General features: G+C 45.9%; 1 protein-coding gene and 1 long non-coding RNA gene across 11 annotated transcripts in view; one reads left to right on the top strand and one right to left on the bottom strand.

Moving 5' to 3' along the window:
- GRK5 (G protein-coupled receptor kinase 5) overlaps positions 1 to 7,960 on the bottom strand; it is a 207,499-nt gene extending 199,539 nt beyond the window's left edge. For 5 of the 9 annotated variants that reach the window (XR_003518608.1, XR_003518609.1, XM_027587046.1 and 2 more), the window contains exon 1: positions 7,662 to 7,960. Coding sequence is in view for 7 of the 9 variants with exons in the window: in XM_027587046.1 (XP_027442847.1) it covers positions 7,662 to 7,713 (52 nt within the window). In the remaining 2 variants the exon portion in view is untranslated. The remainder of the gene's footprint in view (positions 1 to 7,661) is intronic. The other 4 variants (XM_027587055.2, XM_027587086.2, XM_027587068.2 and 1 more) reach the window with 2 other exon arrangements.
- A 93-nt stretch (positions 7,961 to 8,053) lies between these two features.
- On the top strand, positions 8,054 to 11,780 carry LOC113918560. 2 transcript variants are annotated; one of them, XR_004819633.1, is made up of 3 exons: positions 8,054 to 9,442; positions 10,129 to 10,212; positions 11,476 to 11,780. It is a non-coding gene; the product is annotated as an uncharacterized LOC113918560 (long non-coding RNA). The 2 variants fall into 2 exon arrangements; XR_003518610.2 differs by having other exon boundaries at positions 8,054 to 9,456.
- Positions 11,781 to 21,937: the final 10,157 nt, after the last annotated feature.

Genomic DNA, 21,937 nt, shown 5'->3' with positions numbered 1-21,937 from the left:
TTTGTGTTCCCTCTCTCACTATGTCTCTCTCTGTCAAATAAATAAATAAAACCTTAAAAAAAATAAAAAATAAAAAATAAATAAAATGGAAACACCTAACATGAGGATTCACCTATCGGTAGTCACTCACAACCTAGTAAGAATTACTGGGACCAATGGCTCTCAAATTGGCATTGACCTGAAATCAGGATCTGTGAGGACAATTATATTCCCATTATACCCCTTTCCCAGGAAATGTGATAGAGACCCTCTTTCTCTTCCATAATTGCAACCTCATGGGCATTTACATTTAGAAACCATACTGCCCTGAGCAATAGGTTTGTTTTTTGGCTTCTGTTACATGGGAGGGGAAAGATTTCTTTCGGAACATTAAAGGACTTTGGAGGGTTGCTCCAGGAAAGTCCACAGTTCAAGTGACTTCCTTTTATCTCCGTCTCCCTATCTGTGAAACCAGAGTAATCTCTTCTGGCAAGTGGAGACCAGACCGGTAGACCAACTGAGAAGGCTCAGGGCAGCCAAGGCAGTGGCTGCCCCCTGGGCCTCCACCACTTTACAACCCGGGAATCATCTTTATCTGTTTATCTCAGTTTCTTTTGCTTTCTGCACATTCCCCGGAAGTTGTCCTTTGAGGTTCATTTCATTGTTGCCTTTAAAAAAAAAAAAAGATTGACACTCCACAGATTACAAATTCCTAGAGACCAGGCAGGCCCTATGGAAATTAGCCTAATTTATTACTGACTTCTGTCAGGAGGATGTTACCAGTTGACTCTCTGGCACAACTTCAAATAGAGTTCCTTGCTTCAGACTGGGAAAAACAGCAACTAACTGTTTTATTGTTTCAAATGATTATTCCACTTTCTAAGTGTGCTCTAACTGGGTTATCCTTAAAAATCTTTCAAATGTCACAGGAAACAGTTTTTAAGGAGTAATCATTTTAAAGTGGATACAAAGATGGTGTGTTTTTGGTGTCTTTCTTCATGATTTTATTTCAAACTGTCCTGTTCAGAAGAAACGGAAAGCCATAAAATTGTTTTACCTGTTTTCACCCTCATTTTAAAACCTTCCTGAAGTCCATAGAAAGAGTTGGGTTGTTTTTGTTTTTTTCCTTCCTTCCGTGGATTTACTGTACACATACTGGTTTTTTCTTAATAAAAAGACTGTTTTAAAATATCCTCACATCAGGAGTTTACACAAGGCTCTGTCTATATCTATAATACACACTTAATTTGAATCAGGAAAGTCAGTTGCTCAATCTAGGCAAACTTCCCAACAAGATATGAAAAAAAGAAAAAATATGACTGGCTCACCACCACCACCAATATCTATGAAGGTCCCTGAACTAAATTTGTCTCCAAAGTGACTTAGTCCTAACCCCCCACCCCCCAGCTCCCCTCCCTGCCTATGTCTCTTTCCCTCTCTCTTCTCCATACCCTCCCCATTTCTCCCTCTTCCCCTCCTTTACCTCCCCCTCCCCCCCCAGTTTTCATGTCAGAAGTTAGGGGGTTATCACCCTCTTCTTCAAATGAATGTGTAGAACTCTAGAGCAGCTATGTCCAAATGAACTTTCTACAATGCTGGGAATGTCGTATATCTGTGCCGTCCGACAGGGTAGCCACTAGCCACATGTGGCTACTGAGCACTGGAAATGTGGTTAGCCTAAGGAACTGAATTTTTTATTTTAATTCATTAAAATATAAATAGCACATGTAGCTAGTAGCTACCACGATGGACAGCACACCAATTTAGAGGACTAGACACCTTTAACCCTTCCAGGTCATTCCAGGTGACAGGCTGCATCACAGGACATGCTCAAACCAATCCCAACACAAAGCCAGAAAGGAAGGCGGCCTCCATCATCTTCACTCCAGAACTGCAGCCCATCAACCCCACCCAGGCCACCGCCCTCGAAAGACCTCCAAAGTTCCACCTGGAGGACACCCACCCCCACACACCAGCTCTCCTCTTAGATCTCGTCATTTCTCAACCAAATGGTCCCCTTGCCCTTGTTTTTAGTGTTTTCCATTTGTAGAAGCTGACCTTCATAAAAACACAATGTCTTGGAAAATTAGCAGTCGTCTACCACATTGCAGGCTTATCCCTCAAGTATGACCTTTTGGTCCCTCGAGCTATTTTCCAAGTTCTAGGAACAGGAAAGTCAATACGGTGACCCAGCTATGCAGGTCACACCACCGTCAACTTCAGATTTTGGGGGGAAAAAATTTAGTTCTACTCATATCTGATTTACCAGTTTAAAAGCCTGAGATGATGATGATGATGATGATGATGATGATGATGATGATGATAGGCCCAATTCCATCTGCCCACCCACCTCCAGCAGCATCTCTGTAAGGCTGACATCCTCCCACAGGGCCCTTCAACAATGAGATGTTGAATGAATGAGTGAATGAATGATTTCACCCTGTAAGAATCCCCAGAAGACAATTTAAGAATGGTTTTCTCTAAATGAGAAACTGCGGAGGGGGATGGTATGGTCTAGCCCGGAGGTAACTGCCTTCTTTTTATTTTTATTTTATTTTTTTAAAGATTTTATTTATTTCAATAAATAAGAGAGTCTGAGCAAGGGGAAGAGGGAGAGGGAGAAACAGACTCCCCACTGACCAGGGAGCCCAATGCGGGGCTTGATCCCAGGGCCCTGGGATCATGACCTGAGCAGAAACCAAGAGTCTGACGCTTAACTGACTGAGCCCCCCAGGCACTCCTCCTAATTTCCTTTTCTATGGGGTCACCTGTTTGTGGTCACTGTCTATGGTGCTCTCAAGTTTCTGCTCAGTTGCATTGTCGACTGTGGTAATATCCTTTTGTAACCATAAGACTGTTTTTATTTCAAAAAATGTCTAGATATTATAATGCTTTACCTTGAGCCACAAATATCTTGGCAACAAACATGAGCTTTAAATATTTCCCATAGGGGCGCCTGGGTGGCTCAGTCGGTTAAGCATTGGACTCTTGATCTCAGCTCACACCTTGATCTCAGGGTCATGGTTTCAAGCCCCACTTTGGGCTGCCTGCTGGGCGTGGAGCCTACTGAAAAATTTTAAAAAATAAAATAAAATAAAATAAAAATAAATATTGCCCACAGTCCTGGATGGTTTCCCAAGAAGACTGGAAGTGCTCAGGTATGGGTTGAATAGCCCTTGGGAGAGGTGGATTTGGTCGTATATTGGGCTCTTTCCTGAATCCCCTTAAACATTACTGAAATCTTCACCCCAGATCCAAAGGCTATCATTTTCAAGTCACTACAAGAGTTACAGCTTCCGAAGACATCATTTAAACAAGGATTAGTTTGGGCACTTTGGAGTTTAGAATCTGATAAGCAGCAGCTAAGCTACTGAAAGATAACAGTCTTGTGGGCATTAATCTGATGATTTTTAAAACAGGCCGCTGGATTAATTAAAATCATCACTTGAAATCTTTCTGTAAGAGAGCAAGGCCTTCTGAAAACATTGCTCTTGGTTTCTCTATCTCAACGTCGTCAGTACTGAAAAGAAACTTAGGAAAAATAAAAGGCAGTTTCATTTAACGGCATTGTACTTAATAGGCCAGGCAGCTTCCCGCTGGGGGTGAACACCCACTGCTCTCCTGCACAGCTAGATTGAAGGAAGAAGCCCCAGGGAGGAAGAAGTATGCTGCCTGCCGGTGGCAGTTAAGAGGCTGTAAGCTGCAGAGACATTCCAGTGTTCTAATAACAAAATATACTGACGTGTCAGTTTCATCCTCAAGAACTAGGGGTACAAGGGAAAGAGGGAAGAGAGCAGGGGCTTTCAGCCCTGCAGTGGAATACTGAGTAGGTCCTGGCAGAGCCTGCCCCTCACCGGCTGGATGTAGATTCCTCCCTCCTCCCACCATCCCTAGCCTCTGCCTGCACAGAACTTCACCTTTTCCCAGGCCCCTAACCTTGATCATCGGGAAGATCCAGGCCAACAAGCCACAGAGTTAGCTGAGAGAAAAGTTCCTATATATTCTGCTTCTCGGCAATTGTGACCAATGGCAAAGTCATCACTTTTCTGACTTCTGGGTTCCTGCTGGGATCATGCTCAGGAAAATGTGATCAATACGCCCTCTGTCATCTTTATTGATCAGATATGGCGATGGCTGGCCTGTGAAGAAAGGTGAGCCCTTGCAAAATTGCTTCTCACCGTGGTTCACTCAAGAGTGAGGCAAGAGATCTAGAATATGAGAAAAATATAAAAACCTCTACTGCAACAATAAAACCAAAAAGAGACACACAAAAGACACTGCAAACACTCTTTCTCACTATTATTTCGACACCAGTTTGCTTGCCAATTTTCTGAGATTCTAAAATGTAAATAGATAGTCTGGGTCTCTTTTCATTAAATGCTTAATCACTAAGCTCATTTCCATAAATTGGCATGAATTTAGTCTCAACTTCTTTTTTTTCTTAACTTTTTTTTCCTTAATTTTTAGGAGAGTAACCTAAAGTTCCTAAGAGTAATCAAGTCAATGTTTTCTTATGAGACCAGGACAAATAGCCCACAAGATACATTTGGGTGGTTTAAAATTCTGAACCTAGATTATCCAGATCTATCTTTTCTTATTTCAAAACAACTTTCACAAAGGTATGATTTGTTTGCTATGTTTTATAATTACTTATAATGACTCATTTTACTCAAATCCACTTACAGATTTTCTACTTTATTGAGATATTCATGTTTTCCCTTTATATATATTTTATTATGGTAAGAATCTGAATTTACAGTGAACTAAGAAGCCATCTGCCTTTAAGAATGCATAACAATAATGAAAGATAGGCCCCAGAATTACCCACCAACATGGACAAGTACAATTTCCTTTACAGCATTTGCAAAGTGCGTCTGTCTTTCTTCAAGGCCTGTTTCTCTATTGTTTGGGACAAATGTGACTTTTACTTGAAAGCCACATTTTAAATTGTTTACAGTGTATTTTGTTAAGTGAAGTAAATTAAATTTCACATACGCCCGTTATATTTCTCATCTGTGACCTTTCATAAGAGCCTTCAAGTAAGAAGGGCTTGTAAACATTCTAAACAACTCAGATTATTAAGGATACTATAAATTTTATGTTAGATGTTTCACTAAACTGAAATTTTCATTTCCAAATATCTGGATAATACGATTTTTGGGGGGAATTCCTTAATTTAAAAGAATGACTTCAAGAATATGACAACAGAGAAGAGAAAAATAAGTTGCTTTTATTTCTAAAACCTTCCACACTAACTAGAATATAGGTGCTCAAATCTTTAATAAAGACCCAATAAGAAGAAAGTGGAAGCACATAAAATCAGGAATTCTCTTTAAACATAAGAAAGGAAGACAGGGAGAAACACAAATTTAAAAAATGAAGTTTCCATGTCAGTGATTAATTTTTCTCATTCATGTGTCAGTCTCTCCCTTTCCTTACAGACAAGGCCCTCTCCATTTCAAAGGCATCGTCCAGAGCTATTTTCTCACCAGGAGACAACTCCTAAACTCTCCAAGAGAAATTGAAAAGACTTTCAAAGGTAAAGGAAGTGAAAGGCACATTCTCCAGCACTTTTAATCACTGTAATTCGGTCATTCCATAGGAGCTTCCAGCCAGCAGTTCTCGTCCCTAAAGTTCTGAAAAAACCAATTTGTTAACCTGCCAAACAAAAATATCAGGCGGTGAAAAAAAAAAAAAAAAAAGACAAAACCTAGAGAGACCAATTTGGGAGAGAAAATTGATAACACTTTGCCAACTCCAAGCAAAGCATTTTTAAAAGATGCAACCAAATGCTGAGCGAAGAAAAACGCATGCCCCAGGCGAACGAACGTGTAGAGCAGCGAATCTAAGGAACAGAATTCCTCCTTAGAGGAGTAACCAGTTAAACTTGCAAAGCCTCCAGCACCATCATATCCAGTGATTTCCCAAGAAATAATTTCAGAATGGAGGGAGGGTGGAAAACTTTCCCAGCCCCCAAGCCCTAAGATGTACAACCATGTCCCACCACTAGGTGGCGGTTGAAAGGCTGTGATCTTGAGGGGGTGGGCTGTTTCCTCCGCGTCTTCCCCTCCTGGACGCACAGCCCAGTCCGGGAGAGAGCCCACTCGTCCCCACCTTGATCCAGTTCGCTAAAATGGCAGGTTAGGTAGAAAGAAAGAAGCTTAGGAACCTTAGAAACCTGAAGTCCCCAAATAACAGCCACTCCTACAAATCTGTTCACACCAAAGCTGAGCAAGGGAGGGGGTACGGACCTGCATATTTTAAACTCTGCTGGGGTTTTCAAAGCAAACCTTCCAAGCGGTTGCTTTAGAGCGACAAGTGACGACGAAATTACGACGTGAACGCTGGGTTGAGTTACTAGGCTGTGCATCACCAACCCGCAGAGCGTGTACAGAGCCACAAGGTGATGGAACTAGCTGGCTAAACATGAATCGTTTTATTGCTGGCCAAAAATTCTTCCTTCATTCATCAAAGTGGGTGAATGAAAATATTAAGGAGGTAAGGCATTTTCGTGGACTCCTCCCTGAGTAGCCCTCTGAAGTCAAGACCTTACTTAGGCTCCCTTCTACCTTGGGTGTCAAAGCCTCCTCCCATGAAAGGGAAAAACCACTTCCCCTTTTTGTAAAACGGCTGCACGCCAGAGCTCAAATCTTGGCAAAAGAGATGTTACATAAATTCCAGGTGTTCCTAAATATGTATGTTTGCACGGAATCATTTTAGGGAAGCATCTAAGTTTCTGGGCCACTTTTTCTTTTCTTTCTTTCTTTCTTTCTTTCTTTCTTTCTCTCTCTCTCTCTCTCTCTCTCTTTTCATCTCAAGGAAGAGTCAAAATGTGTGTTTACAGCTTTGACTTAGGCTCTTACCCACTTCGTTTAGACGATATTTCCTGCCAGCTAAATGCAGGAAATCTAATAATTTGCACCCAAAACGCACGTAAGCACCCAGCACACTTACCTTTCTTTTCTTAACTGAACCCAGATCAGACAATTCAGTTATCTCTTCCTCCCATCACCAAAGGGAAAAACCCAACTCTGAAATTCTGAATTATTCTCTAGGTGATTTGTACAGCCATATCTCCCGTAATTCTATGAACGGGCTAATTCCTTAACATCTTACTTTGCCTTTAAAAGGCTTCCTTCCACACGACGGGATTTCCCTAAGAAACATTCCCAGCGGATGGTTTCCAGCAATAGCCTATATCAACTCAGCCTGCGCAAGCAAAGACTTGGCTTCTGCTAATTCCACCCCCCCACCCCCCCCACACACACACACCCGCCCCAACACACACACCAATTCACACTCACAGAACCATCCCGGGCCGACTCGAAAAGCTATTTTGTTTGCATGTTTGCCCATCTCTTCCTGAATGAATGCTTTTCCAACTGACCTTTCAACAGCTGCCGAGATGGCACGGTCTGTAAGGTTAGAGCCGGAAACTAAGAGATTTTAGCATCCTAATCCCTGCAACCTCGACGTTTCTCCTTCTCTACATAAATCCAGATTATCTGAGCCCAAGGGCAAGACCCCTGAAGCGTCTGCAGAGCAGCTCTCCGAGATGTCCTGCTCGCGACCAACTCACTGCGGGCATCCTGCACACGCACAGCCCCAGCCTACACGCCGCCCGACACCCGCACCCCGGCCCGCGGCGAATACGCCAGGCACGCACCCGCCCTGCCTCTTACCTTCCCTGGCTTTCAGCAAGACCGTGTTGGCCACGATGTTTTCCAGCTCCATTGACAGTCGGCGGTCAGCGAGAGAGCCTGCCGGCGGGGCTGTCAGCTGCTGGAGGTGCTGCCGCTGCTGCTGCCGCTGCTCGGGCTGCCGCTGCTGCTGCCGGAGCCGGGAGCCGGGAGCGAGCAGCCCGCCTTGCCTACCGCATTATTCCTGCTCTTATCCCTCGGAGTTTTCCCCCTCTGCAAAGAGGAGCCGCCGCCGCCGCTTCTTCCTCCCTCTGTGTCCCCCCTCCCCCCTCCCTCAACAGTCTCCCCCCCACCCCCCACCCTCCGCGTTTCTCTGTCACTCCATTCTCCACCCCTCCGGCTCCCTCGGATGCTTTAATGCCTCGGATGCTTCTGCCTCCCCTCCGTCCCTCCCGGGGGTGTGGTACTAGCAGGCTCGGGTGGTCGCACTGCGCAGACGCCAGGCGGGCCGCGCCTCCTGCCTCGGCGCTCCTGGCGCGGGGCCTGCTGGGACTTGTAGTCCTGCGGGCGCGCTGCGCGGGAGCTGGAGAGGCGCGCGGGCTGCCTGAGTCGGAAACCTGCTCCAGGACTCGCACCCAGACTGAAGGCGGGCGCGGCCCGCGGAGGCTAGAGGCGCCGGGCTGCGAGGGGCAGCGAGCGAATCAAAGGCAGCCCGGCCGAGCCGGAGCCCCCAGTCCCGGGGCCGGGTTCCGTCTGGCCCGTTTCCCGCCTTGCCGAGAGCTGGGAAAGCGAAATCCACAGGCCACGGCGGCGGCGGGCGAAGCGCCGCGTTCTGGCAGGAGCCGGTGCGGGTCCTGGCCGGCCCTCGGGGCGTGCTCGAGTGGGAGGAAGGTCAGCCCGGCAGGCTGCACACGCTGAGGCGGGCCAGTGTGCGCCGTCTCACACGCACACGCGCCGGGACGCTGACAAAGGTGTACTTTGTTTCCTCCGAGGGCGCGAAGGGGTCTGCGAGTCGGCGGCGACCCGGAGCTGGTGGTCGCGTTGGTGGCCGCGCGGTCCGAGCGCCCTCTGGTGGCCGCGGGGTGCCTGCGCGGTGGCGAGTCCACGCGGACCGCGCCCCCCAGGGCTCGGGACCGCCCCCGCGCGCCTGGCGGGCACTCGGGGGATCTGGGCGTGGGAAGCGGCTCGTTCTGCTAATAAAGTGCCTTCCGGCAAGCGGAGCCCGTAAATTTACGACCCTCATTACAGTCAAACATTCCCATTTATAAGAAGGTTAAACGGAATCGCCCGAGTCGGCTGTGGAGAGCGGTAATGAGTAACCGCGCGGAGCCCGGGTTGGAAATACGTTTTCAAATTACGGGTTTATCTTGGGGCTCTGAGCGCCTTTCCGCAGTATGCTCAGAACATGACATTTCAGACCTACTCTCTGCCTCTCTTCCTTGCTTTCTTTGAAGGTCCCACTCCTGGGAAATGGGCCCTCGGTCACCCGTGGTCTTCGAGTCCTACGGCCTGGGGGAGGGGCGGCTGGCCCCAAGGAACAATGAAGCCTTTGCCTCCTCTGCATCCTGCGGGCCGGATATCCGTTCAGAAGCCGGCCCTGGGCCTTCTCCTCCAAAAAGGAGGAAACCTGTCCCCAGGGCTGCCAGGAAGTGGCAGGGAGGTGCTGGGAGAAACGGAGAACAATTACTACGCTTGGGAGAATGTACAGAAATTAATAGACTTTCGAAGCCTTGGAAACCAGAATGGTCGCGGATTTTAACAGCACAGAACTGTCTTGTTCCTATATGATGCCATATACTCACCACCACCACCACCACTTCCTGGTGTGTGGATTTGGGTCAGTGGGTCTCCCTGGGCCTCACTTACCTTATCTGCAGAGTGGGGACAATCACAGTTTGCCCGTCAGAAGGCAGGAGCTGAGCAGATGACTTTTTAGGAATCTTCCACTCCAGGAATTATTGTCCTAAGCCACCCAGGCTTAGTCTTGGCTCTATATCCACATGCCCAGAGCCCTAACTTATAATGATAGGGTGTTTCTCAGAGAGAATCCTAGAGCTGGCAGCATATCAGAGCTCACCAACTACAATGGTCACTTGCCACTTACTGGTAGCCTAAGGCCTGTTGTAAGCCCAAAGTTTCTGTGGCTAACATTAAAGCAAAACAAAACTAAAGTTGAATGCCTTTAGATGGTGTGCTCCATAGCAGGCTTCTGAAACTTTTATGTGCATAGAGATCACCTAGGGATCTGGTTAAAATGCAGATTCTGTTTCACTAGGTGGGTCCTGAGATTCTGCTGTTTCTAACAACCACCAAGATTCTGTCAATCCTGCTGGTCAGTGGACCACACGTTGAGTAGGAAAGGTCTACAGTTAGCCATAACCCCCAACCACTCTATGATCTTATACCCAGCCCAAGTCCCCAGTGATTGCCTAATTTTACCTAATTGGCCTCTATAGACATTTGAGTTTGCAACTCTGGAAAATCCTGCCTGTTCCCCCTCATTTTACAGATCTGAAACAGACCCAGAGAGACTTAAGTGCGTTCTGCATGGTCATTCAGCAAGTGAAAGCCTATCTACTTTCTCTGCTACATGGTAATACATCCTGCCTACAAAATAAATGGTTGTATTTCAAGTATCTGTACCTCTCTGAGGGAATTAGGACATTCCAATGGGAGAATGGAATGGTAATGGCTAGATTTACTGGATCCAACTATGGGCCAGGTTCTGTGCTAAGTGCTTTACATGGATTATTTCATCAAACACAACATCCGGATGAGGTAGAGAACATAGCCCTGTTTTACAGATAAAGTCACCAGGTTAGAAGAGGTTTTATAAATTGCCTAAGGTCACACAACGAAGAAGTAGAAGATGTGGGATTTGAACCTAGCAGTCTGACTCAGAGTCTATGCACTTAATTTCTGGCTAGCTCAGGCTAGCCAGCAGAACTTGGCTGCAATTGTCCTGTTTGGCTGCCAGAGTGAACTTAAATTGTATTGTAAGAAAGGAAAGCAGGCGGTTGGCTAAGTGATTAAGACTTAAGGGGGGTTTTCCATTGCACCATTATAGCTTCCTATAATTCCACCATTATAGCTTCATTCCTTTCAATTAACTGCATTAACAACAGCAGTCCTCTAGAGAAATGGGTTTGATTCAAGAAAGAGCAGGCTATTAAATATCAATAGGTAAGTCAGATCTTGCTGGCTGAGGGCAAGAATGCAAATCTAAATGGAACAGTGGGTGAGTTTGAGAGGGATGGAAATATGTCAAATGCTGACTTCCAGATCCACTCGGGATCAGCTGAACAGGAAATGCAGAAGAACCAGGGAGTCTCACTCTTCTGTTGGCACCTGTATCGTGTGGGTAAAGCTGCTCGGTCAGAGTTCTTGTAAATAGAAATCAACTATTCAGGAAAGTCACAAACTTATCTTTGTCAGAAAATATAGATTGCTTTTGGGGCACCTGGGTGGCTCAGTCATTAAGCGTCTGCCTTCGGCTCAGGTCATGATCCCAGGGTCCTGGGATGGGGACTCCCTGCTCGGCGGGAAGCCTGTTTCTCCCTCTCCCGCTCCCCCTGCTTGTGTTCCCTCTCTCGCTGTGTCTCTGTTGAATAAATAAATAAATAAAATCTTTAAAATATATATATGTAGAGATAGATATAGATAGATGATAGATAGATAGATAGATAGATAGATAGATAGATAGATAGATAGATTGCTTTTGCCTGAATAATCAAACTGGCCTTCTGAATAGTACTGGATCTGGAGTTTTCAACCCTTTCCTGGCCACACAGCTTTCTAATCATCAGGAAACAGCTGGAGACAGTGTGCTTATTCTGTTTATTCTTTCCTTCTTCAGAGTTTACCTATGGGCCAAGCACTGCAGCGAATACAATGGCAATTTCCCGGGAGAACTTGCCACTGGCAAGGAAAGCAAACTAGAAGACAAACCATTGAGATGAAATGGAATAAGGACCATTTTGGACACATACAGAAGGACTTTGGAAACAAACAAGAGTGATTTCAAGCACCTAGAAGATTCCAAGAGAGGAGAAATGAGAGCTGTAGGTGGGATTGGAAATATTTTCAGTCACATTGCCTCCTGAGAAGCCCCTTCATCGATATAGTCCCAGTGGTTACCAAATTTGACATTAAAAATGTTGCCATGCTGTAGACCACTGATCGTTCTTCTATTTACTTATTATTTTCCTTTAAAGTCAAGTCACTTAAAAAAAAGTTTGTTCATCCTAATCAATAATATTTGTGAAATGGGGGTCGTAGTAGAAATATCACAGTTTGGAAACAAGTGACCTCCAAGCAACACGTGGGGCCTTAGCAGCCTTCGGTTTCACGATGAACCAGCTGATTTTCATAAATCTACTGGGAGGCTTCACCCTGGTGTTGTCAGATGACTATGACCTTGAAACATCTAAACACCCACCCGTTGGGTTCTGATGCCAGTTCAGAAAAGAGGTTCTTGCCAATACGCACAAATCTGCTGATGGTCCCAGCCACACGTGGTCTCTGTACTCCTGGCACTATAGCAGTTTAACATGGTCTTTAGTGGGAAGGAAAGGCCCCCTTCTTGGCTCCATGTTCAGTTAGGAATGTCTCCATAGTAGACCGACTTGTGCCCTGAATAGATACAAAGTTGTTGCCTCCATTGTATGTAGAAGAAACTGAGCCTCAGAGAATTAGGTCCGTTGCCAGAGGTCAACTGGTAAGTAAATGGTGATGCTAGTTATTTAGATAAGTGTCTGCCTTCCCTACTTGAAGGCCTGAAACGTTGTCTATGTCATCCTTCAATTCCCTTCTCTATAGAACCTAGTACGTGCCTTATACATAGCATATGGCAATATTGGCTGACATGGAGCAAATATGGCATGACTCAGTCCCTCCTAGGCCTCTGAGGTACTAGTTATTCCATTCTAGTTACCTATCAAAATCCCCACGTCCCTGCAAGATCAGAGATTAAAAGGGAAAGGGAGGAGACTCACCTCCTTGTATCAGAGGTCAGCACCACAGAATGACACGGGCAATCTCCGTCCCTGTATATTCCAAGCTGTCTGACTGTAGCTCCATCCTCAAATCCAGCAGTCTTCTGCAATTAGCCCAGTAGTTAAACTGATCACACAAGTTTTTAGAAAACGAAGCAGACCAATTTTAATTCAGACTTTTCAGACTGAGTGAAACACAAGATATTCCCTCCAAAAATGGCACACAGAAGGCTAGGCATTTTTTTGTTTGGTTGGTTGGTTCAGTGCTGAGCATTCAGATTTAGCGGGAGGAAAGATGTTTAAATTGTAAGGAAATTACACAGCAAAAGTATAAAAATTAATTCAGAGTGGGAGGAAGAAAAACAGCCTTTTTCTAGTAATCTACTCAAGAGCCAATGATTTTCTGTTAATACAGGTAAGACAAGAATCCAAATCATCATCATAAAAAAAAAAAAAAACCCACTTCTGGTCTTTTTATGACTAGCATCTATCAGGCAAAGACATGACCAAAGCCAGGTTCATTTGTTTGAGCACAGAAGCCCACAGTGGAACTGTGGATACAATCATGACAGCAAAGGTACAATTGCTTCTTAAAGAGAAAGAAGGATGAGGGGGGCGCCTGGGGGGCTCAGTCGTTAAGCGTCTGCCTTCGGCTCAGGTCATGATCCCAGGGTCCTGGGATCAGCCCCACATTGGGCTCCCTGTTCAGTGGGGAGTCTGCTTCTCCTTCTCCCTCTGCCTGACGCTCTGCCTGCTTGTGCGTGTGTGTTCTCTAATAAATAAATAAAATCTTAAAAAAGAGAGAGAGAGAGAGAAGGAGGAGGTAAGATGAATTAAATGCAATGGTAGGAGCCTTTAAACCAGATGACTCATCGGTGAAAGGGGCTCCAGCAGTTTCGACCTTAATGCTGCAATAACATCAACTTTCTCTTGCTCCGGAGACTCTGGGCCTAATTATCTCCGAGACATTAGTATGAAGCTTTTACTGTCCTAAGAGAAGCCATTGCAGACATGTGAATATTTAATTGACCCCATAAAAGGAGGGCATACTCGCTCTCCCTCCTTGAAGTCTCAGCTGGTCAGTTATATGCTAAGTGGAATCTATCAAATATTCAGAGTTGTTTTATTTTTTAGATGTAATGCTTTGCACAGATTGCTTTTTTTGACAATTACATAAAATAGAATATAATACCTAATTTGGCCCAATTGATCCGGAGCAGCTTGATGCCCTCCTGTAGAAGCAAAGTCACGAGTTATCGTGCCATAAAAAGGAGCTCAGGAAGGAGCTAGCAGGTTAGAGCACTCATTCCATGTAGCTGGTAGCTGTCATAGTCTCCATCCATAGAGAGAGGATGCCATCTAGCCTGAACTCTGGAGAGCTGCAGCCTGCCCCCAAATAGCAAAAGTAACTCAGGTTCCGCGTTCTGTGGCCCAAAATCTGTCCTTGAGTGTGCTGAGCCAGTTGGTATATAATGCAAACTGTTCCCACGTACTACAAAGGGAACAATTCCGCTCATAAAGTGACTTTATTGGGTCACAGAATGTTTCCATTACTCACATCTCAAGCTCTACAACCCTCGTGTGCTTCAGGATCCAACCAGGATTCTAAGGAATCCCCTCCTCTCCAGACTGAATCTGGCCTCTCTTTGTTTGTGGGGAGGTGGGGGGAAGTCCTTTTTGTTAAGGACTCAGGATATTCATTCCACAGAATGACTGGACCATAATTCATTTAAGTTGTCATCCACAGATGAATGTATTTATTATTACCAATCTTTTCCTGTAAGAATGAAACAATGATTTTTTTTAAAGTCAATGAACATTTTCTTGTCATCTACCTTATAAACTTACAAAGAAATGAAATGCATTTTTTTTTGGTGTTCAGTTCTATGAGTTTAGACAAATGCATATACTTGTATAACCACCAGCACAACTAAGATGTAGCATCATTCCATCACCCCTGGTTTTGTTAACATCCCTTTTTTCCTTCCCTAAAGAATCCCTGAGTTCCTGAAAACACTAAATAGAATTAACACGTGGTCCAGCAGTCCCACTTCTATGTATATACCCGAAAGAAAACACGTGCACACAAAACCTGGTACACGGGGCATCTGGGTGGCTCAGTTGGCGAAGTGTCTGCCTTCGGCTCAGGTCATGATCCCAGGGTCATAAATTTTACCCGAATAAAAAAAAAAAAATTTAAGTGCTCGCTTCGGCAGCACATATACTAAAAAAAAAAAAAAAAATTTAATCCAAGTAATAGTTGAATACTTGGATCAGAGCAAGTGATGAATAATATTAATGTGCTGAACAATAAGGTACAAACTACCTGAAAAGTAGGTAGATATTATCAGTCCAATTTTAAGTACAAGGAAATTACAGGCCAGTGAAATAAAAGACCCCTAACTAGGAGCTTCGCTGCCCTGCTGACTTGGGGGGCGTTGCTCCACAAGCTCCCCTCCCCCTGCCCTCACACCCTCCTTCCTCTCTGAGATACATCAGTTTTCCCATGGGGGCGGGCACCAAAGAGAGGACAAAAATTGAACAGCATCTCTATTTTCGGCATGGTCTCCTGTCCCATCTCTGCTCAACCTCTGGCTCCAGCATCTCAAACCCTTGGAGAAATGAAAGGCAGCTTCTCCTTGCACATGATCTGCACATGAGGGGCCAATGTCTGGGGCCCCTCACCCATGCAGCCTTAACGGAGCTGAGAGGTAGAGCCCATAAGGCTTTGGAAACGGTAGAGTTGAGTATATATGCTTCATGCTCTGTGACCTGGCACCACCTGTTCTGAAAAGTTGATGACTAAAAAAAAAATCACAAACTATTTAAGCAAACGGTAAGGACTTTTGTTGTGGTCGTTGGTATGGAAAGGATGGAGGAAAACTTCATCTGAGAAGGAAGAAGGCTCTTTTATTTGGGGGAAAACACTCTGAGGGGCTTTTGGTTGTTTGAAAATGAAGCCAGCTTCCTACTCTGGAATGGAGACATTGGGAATAGTGAGGATTTAATTGTGCTGCTTAATTTTCTAAAAGAATGTCTTCATAGAGGGGCAGCTCATTGCTGGGGATCATTCTCTTTCTGGGGGAAGCCAAGAGCTGGGGAGGGGCGCAGGGGGGCTGGGCTGAGGGAAGAGACGCACGATCAGTGGTGCCCCGTGTGGGAGCGGATCCCTGCAACAGGAGGGAAGGAGGGGTTAGAGCAAAGGAGAAAAATGGTCCCTAACAGGTTCCCATGGAGCTTGGAAGGTGGTAGAATATATGAACAGGGTGGCTCACATCCTGCTCGATCTTTGCCTTTGTCTGCATTGTAATTCCCATCTGTTATCCCCATGCCTTCATTTGAAAACAATCACTTGTCTTAGCTGGCACTAGAGAACGGAGAGAAAGGCAGGTGACCACAATGAGATCCAGAGGTTTGTGCAAGAAGACCCGCAGCAGCCCAAAGAAGCTTCTGGAGCAAGAGTGAAAAGGGAGCTGAGAAGCCCAGAGCAGCTGTCTGCAGTGGGGTGGATGTCTGAGCTGAAGAGCATGCCTGGGATCGACATGGACAAAATTTAAGATTCTCTGGGGCTCTGCAGAGGCCCAGGAATGGAAACTGGTAAAACCCTGGCCCACTGGCTAATCTAGGCTAGTAAGGGCTCAGACTTTGGGGTGCCAGTGTGAATACCATTTTTGGTAGCCCTGCATGTCAGAGCAGGATCTCACAATCATATACGGTGTCATCATTCAATCATGGGTTGTTTCTTCCTCTGACATTTACTGAGTGACTATGAAGCAGAAAGCCTAGTCAGGTACCGTGGGAGACCACAAAGACGAGCGAGAAATGCAAGCCCTGCCTTTAAATAGCTTCTAGGCTCTTGGGACCAACCAGTCACACATACAAGAAACTAAATGGGGGACACATCAATGTGAGAAGGAAAAACTGCTGAAAGAAGGATGTTTTAAAACTGTTTGGATCCAGGGGCGCCTGGGTGGCTCAGTCAGTGAAGCGTCTGCCTTTAGCTCAGGTCATGGTCTCAGGGTCCTGGGATCGAGCCCTGCGTCAGGCTCTCTGCTCAGGGAGTAGTCTGCTTCGCCCTCTCCCTCTCCCCCTGTGCTTTCCCTCTCCCTCTCCCCCTGTGCTTTCCCTCTCTCCCTCAAATAAATAAATAAATAAATAAATAAATAAATAAATAAATAAAATCTTAAAAAAAAAAAAAAAACCCTGTTTGGATCCGGTGTTGGCAAAAATCTAGAAACCACCAGTTTCAGTCACTGTGGAGGGAGTGTAAACTAGCACAGCCTTTCTGGAAGGCAATTTGGCAAAACATACCAAATAGTTTCACTTCTGGAAAGATGCCCTGAAGATATGGATAAAAATGTGTAAATATTGGCTACAAGGATGTATAAAGATCATAATATGAGGAAAAATTTGAAACAACACAAACCTCCACCAACAGCAGATTGGTTAAGTACATTCTGGAACAACACTGCAGATGTGTTCCTGTCAACAAGGCGGAATCCAAATCTAGTCATGAGGAAATACCAGGCGAGCAAACTGAGGGACATCCAACCAAAGAGCCAGCCTGTGTTCTTCAACACTATGAAGGTCAAGGGAGATAAAGAAAGACTGAGGAACTGTTCCAGATTAAAAGAAACTAAAAAGACCAGACAACCCAATCCGACGTGTGATTTTGGATTGGATCATGGAGGGGCAGGGAAGACTGTGTGGCTAGCTACAAAGGACATTGTTGGGACAACTGATGACATTTGAATATGGTCTGGGGATTAGGTAATAGTGTGTCGATGTTAACATCCCTGATTTTGATCATTGTAACACGGTGATTACTAAGAGAATGTCCTTGTTTTTAGCAAATCCACTCTCAAGTAATGAGGGGCGTTAGAAAAATGGAGTCAACAGTCATTCAATCCGCAAACTAGCACAACCACCAGAAATGAGGGAGACACAACGCATGATTCAAATAGTAGCTCCAGGCAACGGCAGAAGAAGGTTTGTGATGAAACACACAGGATTTATTGCCAAAAGAACTATGTTGATGATGGCTGCCAGAGGCATTTAGGGGAAGGAAGTATTAGCTGAGGAGGTCAGAAGTACCTATGTATGTGAGTTTTTAGCCACGTTCTTCTAAATTGGTGAGGAGTCTGCCATGTGCCAGGCACTGTGCTAGGTGCTGAGGATAGAGTAATGAACAAGATGGAAGTGGCCTTCGCCCTACTGGGGCTTCTGCTCCAGAGGGGAGCAGGGCAAATACCCAGCAAACGAAACGATAAAATCATGGTAAATGTAAGTTTCTAACAAAGGGTACAAACAAGGGCCAAGACAGAGTAACACACACAGGGGCGCCTGGGTGGCTCGGTCGGTTAAGCGGTTAAGCGTCTGCCTTTGGCTCAGGTCAAGATCCCAGGGTCCTGGGATCCAGTCCCCTCATCGGGCTCCCTGCTCGGCGTGGAGCCTGCTTCTCCCTCTCCCTCTGTCTGCCGCTCCCCCTGCTTGTGCTCACGCTCTCTCTGTCAAATGAATAAATAAAATCGTAAAAAAAAAAAAAGAAAGAATAACACACATAGTCTTTAAGGAAGTCCTCTCGGTGAGGATGATAGCTAAACTGTGACCTAAGTAAGGAAAAGGAGCTAGCCAGATGTGAGTGGCACGCATTCCCACCAAAGAGCACAGCCCGTGCCAGGGGGCAGGGTGGGTGTTGGGGGGAGGAGGGGTAGACCAATATGGCTGGAGCAGGAATGGGGTAGGAGGAGCCCAAAGTGAGTTTTCTGAAAGGAGGCAGGGGCTCAAACTGTGTAGGGCCCTTGTGCGAATTTGGGTTTTACTCTAATGCAGTGGAGAGCCGCCGGGAAGTTCTAAGTAGGCAATGAAATGACCCGGTTGGTATTTGAAGAAGAGCCACTGCTGCCGCCAAATGGAGACGAAATGGCAAAGAGGCTGAGAGCGAGGGCAGAAAGATGGGTTAGGAGGCCTCGGGGAAGGGGCGAGGGTGAGGGAGGCAGACAGGGCAGGCCTCATGATTAGACTTCTGCAATGTCCCCAAACCCAGTTCCACTTAGCACTAGAGAGAGGAGCTGATGACATTCATCCTTTACCTTTCAACCTGGTTCCCGTGACCAGCACTCCTGGCCCGGAACGTATTCGGGATAAATGTTTCCACCTAAATCCTAGAACCAGCCTGGGGATAGCATTTTGTGTTACAATTTTTGTCGTGCTGTGCCCTAGTTTGGATTCTCCTAGACCCTGAGATAAACGGTTCAAATGTGGGAGGGGCAGGAAGTGCAGGCAAGGGAGGGGGACATAACTTCCATGGGCAGCTAGAGCTAGAACTTAATCCTTCCAAATACGCTCCAGGCCAGGAGTGCTGGTCACTCTGGGAAACACAGCTCAACTCAGCCACCCAAGTGGCGGGGGAGCTGGGATATCTCTACACCAAATCCCTTCCCTGGGGCATTGGCCGGGCTGACGGGCAGGGGGTTAATAATGCTCTCTCATTTCTGCCTTTCTGCAGGATGGGCACACTGCCTCCCCCAATTCTGAAGAGAGGCCTCAGCGCAGAAATGCGAGTGTTAACACCTGGAAACCTCTGGAGCCCAAGAAGTGGCAGGGTCTGAGGCATACCAGAGACCCATAACAGAATGGCCTGGACTCAGCGTTGTGTTTTCTTTCACTTTTGAAATCGGGCTCAGATGATGAAAGGGACTAAGCCTCTTGGACCATCAAGAGCCCCTAAGAAGCTGGGAGAGAATCCCAGGGAGAACAGATGGAGGCTTGGACGGAGGAGGCAGTCGTGGAGGCGGAGAGAAGTCAGTGTCTCCTTCAGGTGCTGGTTTTGGGGTGGGGAAGGCAGCAAGGAATAGATCCGAGGAGGGAAAACAAGAGTTTGGTTTTGTGTTTGTTAAGTGTGCAGGTTGGAAGGGACATCGGAGGGCAGATGTTTGTCAGCAGGATGGGAGACGCCGCTCCAAAAAGGAGATATAGGTGGCCAGGGTTGGGGCGGTGGGGAGCACAGAGGATGTTCAGGGAGCAAAACTATTCCAGTAAAACTATTCACGGAAGTGTGTCCTTACATATTTGTCCAGACCCATGGAATATACAACATCATGAGTAAATGCTAACGTAAATGATGGCCTTGGGTGATAATGACGAATCAGTGTAGGTTCGTGTGCTGTAACAGACATACCACCTGCTGCAGGCTGTCCATGGCAGGTAGGCTGTGTGGGTGTGGGGTCGGCGCACAGATGGCTACTCTCGGAAAATACACGCAATTTTGCTGTGAACCTAAAACTGCTCTAAAAAATAAAATCTCTTTTTAAAAAGTTGGGGGGGGGGGCCGGGAATAGGGGAAGGATAGGCAACAAAGACAAGAAGGGGAAAGGTGCAGAAGAAAGCAAAGATGCTAGGGAGAGGGCAAAGGAGGCAGGTGCCCAGGACAAGAGAACACTACCTAACCACAGGCCTCCTGCATGGCAGGCACTCTCTCTCTCTCTCTCTCTCTCTCTCTCTACAGCTTCACAAGAAGCCTGGGAGGTGGGTGTCCTTACATGGAGACCCTCAGACTCTGAAAGGTGCAATGATCCATGGGGGGTTTAAATTGAGGACAGCAGACTCCTTCCATCACTCTGCTGCCTGCATTAGAGAGACCATCCTGGAGCAGCATAAGGCAATGCAGGGGGATGCTGGGGGATAAGGCTCAAAGCAGAAGCCTTTACTAGGAGACATGGCTCTGCATTGAAGTTTCATCCTCCCTGAACCCAGGAGAGAGTTGAATTTGGGGCTCCTTGTCAATGAGAAAAGAGGGGGAAAAAAATGAACGCTTTTTGCCCTGGAAAGAGAAAGAGTTCAGCAAAATCCAGAGTCATGTTTGCCATCTCTAATTGTAGCCCTAACTACCAGAATGTAACTTGTGGTTCCAGGGAGGTATTTTCCTAATCACCAGAGAAAATAGCATTTATCTTTTCATTTGCTGTTCCCTCCAAGAGGTCCAAAAATTCTTCTCTCAAACTCAAAAGGGAGAAATTCAGTTATTTTCTGCTCTTTTGGTGATGTAGACGAGGTCAGTTTGTCTTCTTCCTTTAGCAGAACAGTTCGTGTCCTTGTTGTGACAGCTAGAGAAAGCCAAATAAAAAGATGTTTTTTCCAGAACAAGTGTGGAAAGAACATTCTGGCCACCATGCCAGCCACTGTTTATTCATTCACTTGACAAACTTTTTTTGAGTAGCTGCTATGAGCAGGCACTCGCCTAGCCATTAGGACCACAAAAGATGAGTAAGACAGGAGCTCTATCCTCAAGAAGTTCATACTATGGTTAAGACCCAGACAAGGCAAAAGAGAATTCCAATATGATATGGCAAGAGCAAGGAGAACGAGAAAGGCCTGTGCACAACGCTTTCTAGGCCCCTGGGAGCTGGATGGGAGAGGTGGGCAGGGAAGGTTGGCAGGATAGTGTTGATATTGGTGATTGAACACCAGTCATGGTTATGTTTTCATGGAATGAATGACTGGAGGACTCTGCTTACCTTTTACCAGGGAAGTCTCTGGCTGCAGCCTGGGATGAGCTGAAGGCCACTCACTTTGCAGTTCTGAAGGGACCATTGGAAGGCTCTTGTATAAAATTCCTTCCGGGCCTCTGGGTCGGAGATTCTAGGGTATTTCATTCCCTTTAGGGTAAAAGAAATCAGGCTTGAGACAGAGAGCAGCAGACCAGGGGACCAGCATGTCCACTGGAAGGTTCCTGGCTCTAATGGTCCCCAGCCAATGATTCCCTATGTGACTTGGGGAAGGCTCATTAACCACAGGCAGCTGCCTCAGCTTCCTGTTTGGAAAAGAAGGGATAAGCAGTAGGACTTCCTCTCCTGTGGCCAAAAGACTCGAAAATCATGCTGTTGTGTTGGGCCTCTGCTCGGTGGGAAGGAAAGAATAATGCTCTGTTGAGCAGGCTTAAAATGCCAATGTGAAGAATGACTTTTGGAACAACTGAGATTAATGGAGATACAAATCACAAAATGTCTTAGCTTGATTTACATTAACGGAAAAGGCAGAAAGACACCTAGAAGGCAGTACATTCCAAAGATGAAAATTAAATCATATATTAAAAAGAAAACATAACAAATTTAGATGCACACACACACACACACATTGTAGACACACAAGTCAATACCGCAGAAATTTATGCTTTCCATCTGACAAAGAGAACTTTTCAAAAAAAATTGTACCAAGCTATTGGATACCCAACAAGGAAGAAACTGAAATCTCCATGAATCTTAGATATGGGCAAGATTTCTTTTTAATCATAGCTAAAACTCATCTCAGGTAGATGGGGGTCTG

Source organism: Zalophus californianus, chromosome 15, assembly GCF_009762305.2.
Source record: "Zalophus californianus isolate mZalCal1 chromosome 15, mZalCal1.pri.v2, whole genome shotgun sequence".
Taxonomy (NCBI): Eukaryota; Metazoa; Chordata; class Mammalia; order Carnivora; family Otariidae; genus Zalophus; species Zalophus californianus.
Note: the sequence above shows the minus strand (reverse complement) of the source record. Positions and strands in the feature narration are given on the sequence as shown.